At 31.1% G+C, this 7,323-nt stretch overlaps 1 protein-coding gene across 3 annotated transcripts in view; it reads left to right on the plus strand.

Annotated features, from left to right (window-relative positions):
• The window catches only part of LOC123510239 (G patch domain-containing protein 8-like), a 140,663-nt gene extending 133,813 nt beyond the window's left edge, over nucleotides 1-6,850 (plus strand). For 2 of the 3 annotated variants that reach the window (XM_045265196.1, XM_045265197.1), the window contains 4 exons: nucleotides 1,318-1,426; nucleotides 2,307-2,462; nucleotides 3,390-3,543; nucleotides 5,796-6,850. In XM_045265196.1, the coding sequence (XP_045121131.1) occupies nucleotides 1,318-1,426; nucleotides 2,307-2,462; nucleotides 3,390-3,543; nucleotides 5,796-5,894 (518 nt within the window). In that variant the 3' untranslated portion in view covers nucleotides 5,895-6,850. Of the gene's footprint in view, nucleotides 1-1,317; nucleotides 1,427-2,306; nucleotides 2,463-3,343; nucleotides 3,544-5,795 lie in introns of those variants that run through there. The other variant, XM_045265199.1, reaches the window with a different exon arrangement.
• The last annotated feature ends 473 nt before the right edge of the window (nucleotides 6,851-7,323 follow it).

Here is a 7,323-nt window from a genome sequence, read left to right on the forward strand (position 1 = left end):
GTTGTCCCGGTGTGTGGTGTGTGCCTGGTCTCAGGCTTATCCGAAGATCGGAAATAATGAGCTCAGCTCGTTCCGTAGGGTAACGTCTGGCTGTCTCGTCAGAGACTGCAGCAGATCAAACAGTGAAACACACACACTTATGTACTGCACTAACAGATAAGTCCTCTTACCCTTACTTATTGACATAAACGTAGAAATGTTATAAAATTATACATATTACATTTTCTACCTTGCGGTGATCTTTTTTTTTTTTTTCTTTATATATTTGTATCAAGTAAGTGATTTGGTTTTTATATCTTTATTTCTCACCAACTCTGCCTGCATGTCGCTTTTCCCTCTCAGCCAAGCTCCTGCGTAAATGGTAGTGGTGAGCGCTGCTTTTGTTATGACCAAACAAAATTGATTTTACATTGTGGTCAAGCGAACACCAAACGGACGAGCGAAGAAACAATTCGGTGCAAGAATGAACAAAAAAATATATGGAATCGCGTATCTATAATTGGCAAAACTGAAGGAAAGAACACCATTGACTTCATCGTGCATTATGATTGGCAAAAATGGATGAAAAGCAGAAAGATTGAATTATTTAAAAAAGAAATGGTAAAATTCAAACCAGCACTGATTGGCAACGAAATTGTCATAAGTAGGGGAACAAAATTCGTGTATTTAGATTTGTGGGCGTGTGTAGGGTGAACCGTGGACAGCCTCAAATATCAGTATCAATTCCTGTATCACACAATGACTCTGCTGCCTATACTGGCGTGGGCGTCCGTGTCATTGGTAAGCGCTGGGCTGACGGTGGCGGGCGTATAGCTGCGTACGAATAGAAAACGGAGAGAAAGGAACACAATGCGACAAAAAGTCCACGGTTCTCGCCACCCACGCTTCACTACCGCTCGTTCCACCGCCTGTCTTTTTCATTTATTCCCAGCGGACATGGAGAACTTGACTTAGTGTGTTTCTTAAGCATGGCGTTTTATAATTTTGTGTATTCTACTTATTCGTGCTGTCTTTATTTGTGGGTTTTACTCATTTACTTTTGAAACTTTTCATGTAAGAAGCAAAACTGACTTGTGGCGTTAGCATGGAGTTTTATATGATTTTGTTTGACTTTATTTGATGCTTAACAGTTTTGAGATGATACTGTTTATGTATTTAGATATATAGAATAGTAAGGGCCGAGTTATTTATTTTTATGTGGCAAAGCATCCAAGAATATAGAGCTTAGGTTCTTTAATTTTTGTTACATAGATACAGAGAGTCTTGACGAAGCAGAAAGAGATGTGAGTGTGGTGTTAATTGTGGTGTTGTTTGCAGAGGTGGTGTACGGTGCCATGATCCCCGAACCAGACTACAGTGACGACGAGAGGGAGGCAACAGTCACCAAGCAGGCCGCCCTTATCTCCCGCAACAACCAAGTGAATGCGTGAGTGTCCCCTGATTACCCTCCATTTTCTGTGATGCTCTGATTTCTTCCATGACTTATTTCCCCATTTAATTATACATTGAGTGTGTTATCAGGAATTTGTGATAATTTTTGTGTAATTACTATCAGACTCTTTCCATGATGCATATTAAAAAAGATTTATTGATGTTACATTCTACATTTTCTATTATGCTTCAGAGTTTTTTTTATGATTTAATGTCACTAGACATGGCTTATTAATCAACATTACTTATTTAATGTTTCCATCTTCCTTCAAAATAAGTTCTTTTTGTGTATCTGTGTTATACATATGTATTTATAAAGTTTCGTGGTACTTTTTTTTATTTATTGCATCTGAAAATATCGATTGTTTTCTTTTCATCAAATATTATAGATTTTTTTTTAATTAAGATGTATGCTTCTTGTGATCTTTTTCTTCATCTGCCAAAACCAATAGTAGCTTTTGGTATCTAATTACATTACATGAGTCTTCTTGAATATTTTAGCATTTTCATCTTTGCTTCCTTCTTTGGAGTTATAAATCTTGCATTTTGCACATGATACAATGTATTATTTTTTTCATTAATATATACATAGTTGCATCTTTTTAGTCAAATCAAATTATAAAGTTCTTCTTGATAGTTTCATCTCTTATCTTGCCCTTTCTACATCTGTATCATTAACCTTTTTCCACCATACCACACCATACAGATGTTCTTGCCAGTTTTGTCATTCTTATCTCATCATTTCATCAATATCTTAAATCTCTTCACCAAACTGCACCAGACATATCTTGTTGGCATCATTACTCTTGCCTCAGCCTTCCTACTCTTGCATCATGAGTCCTGTCTCCTGTATGTGACACAAGGTGCTCTTCCAGGTCAAGCCCTGCGAAAAAAGAGAAGGACGTCGGCGAGGGCAACAAAGGACGCATGGACGAGAACGGCCTCATCATGCCCAAGAAGCTGGTCAACCCCTGCCTCGAGTCCACCGAGAAGAAGAGCCTACACAGAGAGCTGCTCTACAATCAAAAGAGGTAATACTCTCTCTCTCTCTCTCTCTCTCTCTCTCTCTCTCTCTCTCTCTCTCTCTCTCTCTCTCTCTCTCTCTCTCTCACATATCATATGATATGCCCACTGCTTTGTCTTGATTTTCATCCTTATTGTATTTTATTATTTATGTATTTAGTGACTAGATCTTACATATTTTATTCTATATAATTTGTCCTTTATGTAAATTAGGTGGTACTTGAAAAAGAATATATAAAAGTAAAGTAACTAAAGAGAAAACTAGGAAGTAACATAAAAGTAGGAACAATAACACTAAAAAACAAAATAAATGTTTCTTATATGGGGAATGATTTAACTTAAAGTAATCATAACCTTGCATTACTTCTGTGTCATCTAGTTAACTTCAATGTCATTCACACCTCAGGCTAGTAATGTTATAATGTATGTATCATAACACCTGGAGCACAACACAATCTCTTTAGGCTTAGATATTCACCTTGAGGGGCTTCCTGGGCCTCAGCTTAGCCTTTAGAGGACTGAGAGTGAGGCCAAGTGTATGGGAAAAAAGGGAAAGCTGTTCCTTCACATTTGTACAAAAGATAGGACAAAGGTTGTGTTGTTCCATGATAATGATAATCTACTTATTAAAGAATTGAGAAATCCAACTAGAGGAGTATTTATAATTATATATAAATAAAAAGTTAGGAAGTATGTGTGTGTGTGTGTGTGGGTGTGTGTGCATATATTTATAATTTTTAGTAAATATATTACCACTGAAGCAAATGTATAGGTGTGTTTGTGTGTACATGCATACCTATATAATTTTATTTTGCCAATAAATAAGGACAGTGAATAGATTTAAATTTTAGCTTGTCTCTCTATGTTCCTATTCTTCTGTTTTTCTTAGCTATGGTTCAGCAAACTCCACCAAGTAACTGTGTGTCTCTCCGCAGAGGAGTGAGTGTACTCAACCAGAAGACAGAGCTGCAGAAGGCAATGGAGAAACACAATGACAAGAAGGTCCTAAAGGAGATCCAGAAGGAGAAAGAGGCGGCCCTCACTCCATTCCAGAAAGCCCTGGATGAGCGAGCACAGAGAATCGAACAAGTAAGTGGTGGGTGAAGTATATCCTGTGGGATGGTTTTGTTGAAGTCTTTGGGGTTGAAGTGATGGCAATGCTTTCATGGAGAAGATGTGAGAGAAGGAGATTGTGCAGATATACAAATAATGAATAGTTGTTAAAATAAGAGGACTTCATACTCTTTCCTCTCATAAATGGGATGATAGAGTATTAGAGGATACTTGAGAGTGGGAAGGGCAGAACATAAGAGGACTGGAGTGTACAAGGTTGAGCAAACAAATAAAAGGTCCCATGTCATGTTGCTGTGTTTGTGTGTTGTGTATGTGGATGTTCTGGCAAGAAGACATTAATGAATTACTCTTCATATAATGTGAAGGCTTCTTTAAAGTCCACCAATAAATTATCTAAACTCCCAAACATTTTTAGGTATATATAAGTGTGCAGATAACCAAAATGGTAGAGGCTAAAGGAGAATTTGTTATAGTTCAATAAGTAAATGATAGCAACACACAAAGAATCCTTGTGGTAGAACTGGAGCACATGTGCACTGGAACTACTTACCAGTCTGCTGCACTCATCCTTGATCACACTGGGTATACTAGTGTTCTGATTCAATTCTGCTAAATTTCCAATATTAAGAATTTACTGGACTGCTTAATATTTGTATTACATCTTGTAAATTATCCACACACACACACACACACACACACACACACACACACACACACACACACACACACACACACACACACACACACACACACCACATAATGTAAGGGCTGTTCTATCATTACAATTTTAACAAAGTAATAATAATCTTCTGGATTTAAAAACTATAAAAAAAAAAAAAAAAAAAATATATATATATATATATATATATATATATATATATATATATATATATATATATATATATATATATATATATATATATATATATATATATATATATATATATATATATATATATATATATATATATATATATATATATATATATATATATATATATATATATATATATATATATATATATATATATATATATATATATATATATATATATATATATATATATATATATATATATATATATATATATATATATATATATATATATATATATATATATATATATATATATATATATATATATATATATATATATATATATATATATATATATATATATATATATATATATATATATATATATATATATATATATATATATATATATATATATATATATATATATATATATATATATATATATATATATATATATATATATATATATATATATATATATATATATATATATATATATATATATATATATATATATATATATATATATATATATATATATATATATATATATATATATATATATATATATATATATATATATATATATATATATATATATATATATATATATATATATATATATATATATATATATATATATATATATATATATATATATATATATATATATATATATATATATATATATATATATATATATATATATATATATATATATATATATATATATATATATATATATATATATATATATATATATATATATATATATATATATATATATATATATATATATATATATATATATATATATATATATATATATATATATATATATATATATATATATATATATATATATATATATATATATATATATATATATATATATATATATATATATATATATATATATATATATATATATATATATATATATATATATATATATATATATATATATATATATATATATATATATATATATATATATATATATATATATATATATATATATATATATATATATATATATATATATATATATATATATATATATATATATATATATATATATATATATATATATATATATATATATATATATATATATATATATATATATATATATATATATATATATATATATATATATATATATATATATATATATATATATATATATATATATATATATATATATATATATATATATATATATATATATATATATATATATATATATATATATATATATATATAGAGAGAGAGAGAGAGAGAGAGAGAGAGAGAGAGAGAGAGAGAGAGAGAGAGAGAGAACTTTGTAATATAGTGAATATTTTGATGAAGTGTTAAGTGGACACTGGCATAATGAAAGTAGGAAAGTATGTATGAGGGAAACAACTGTGGAAACACATACTGATCTGTATCTTTTCCCTCACAGCTGGAGAAGGCTGAGACCAAGGATGTTGAGAACGAAAAGGACAAGTGTGAATTCCAAAAGATTCATGCTAAAGTTCGTGCCAAAATGGAAGTGCAGTGAAGTCGTTTGTCTTAATCTGTTATACAGGTAACATGTTACTGATGGTATTGTAAAACTTTACAAAATGACAATATTTAGGTTAAAGGACTTCTTTATATCAGTGAAAAGTTTGATGCTTGACCAAATGTTGGATGAATCTCCTGCAGATTCCTCAACATTTTCAAATTTATTCTCATATTTTCATCAGACTGCCTGAAGAGCTTTCAAACTAGCAAAATATTTTTTTATATACATTATAAATATAAATATATATATATGTATGAATATGATAGTGTACACATACTCACCCATGTACAGATCTCACTGAATCATCCCTTTTCCATAGCAGTTTTTTTTAAGTGTACATGATTTTAATATTTTACCAGGAATGTATAGTTGTGACGAAGTTTTAGCATGTCTACAGTCAGGCATAATTTTATTTTGAATTGTTACACAGTTCAGAACTACATCTACATACAGAGGTAGTTTGTGTGGACATTAGGAGGACACAGTACTTGCACAGTTCACAGTATGTAAGCAGATGTCAACAAGCCATGAGCACTGTGCTTCTTGTAATTCCAATACTTGCTAAGCTAATTTAAGCTTGCCGACAGTAGAGGACAAATGTTTCGCACACCTTTCCTGGAGCTGCAGGAATGAATGGTAAAAAAAACATTGTATCAATAGAACATTCACGCTAATACTGCCATCAGCCACAGAGCTCTCAGAGAGTTGAACATGAGTGATCTGCTTGGCATTGATGGCACTCTTTGTCAAATTAGCCTCTGGACTTGGTGCCTGTGCTGTCTGGAAGGATTTGTAATAGTCATGTTTTACAGAGACACTGCTCAGTCATGCTAGATTCATGTTTGTTGTGGATTGAGTCATGCCAGCTCACTGCTGACTCTTGCATTACTTTTCTGTGTTAATGTTAAGGTAAGGAAATGTACAAGTATAGTTATAAATGCTGAAACTCCCATGTTGTCCTTTCTCCCACACATCCCTTTGGAAGTATTGTCACTGTCTGTTTCAGGTGAGTAGTATTTTTTTTCTCCCTTGAGTATCTCTTTTGCATGTTCATAAGATGTACTGTCTGCTCTCTACTTGATGAAGCAGTTTTCCTACCGATAATTCTGAAATAAGTGACATCTGTCACACACACACACACGATTGTTAACTTTTTTGTGGGTAAGTAGTGTTACATCACATCATCACACCATACCACACATCACCACTACCACCACCATAGCATCATCACACATGAACACCAGACACTATTCCACCACATGAACACCAGACATCATCACACCACACAAATACCAGACATCATCACACCACACAAACACCGGACATCATCACACCACACAAGCAATAGACACCACCACACCACAGTACGACAACACACAAACACCATACCAGAGTACCATCACCACCACCACAGCACTACTAG

The sequence above is a fragment of the Portunus trituberculatus genome, chromosome 28, assembly GCF_017591435.1.
Source record: "Portunus trituberculatus isolate SZX2019 chromosome 28, ASM1759143v1, whole genome shotgun sequence".
Lineage (NCBI taxonomy): Eukaryota > Metazoa > Arthropoda > Malacostraca > Decapoda > Portunidae > Portunus > Portunus trituberculatus.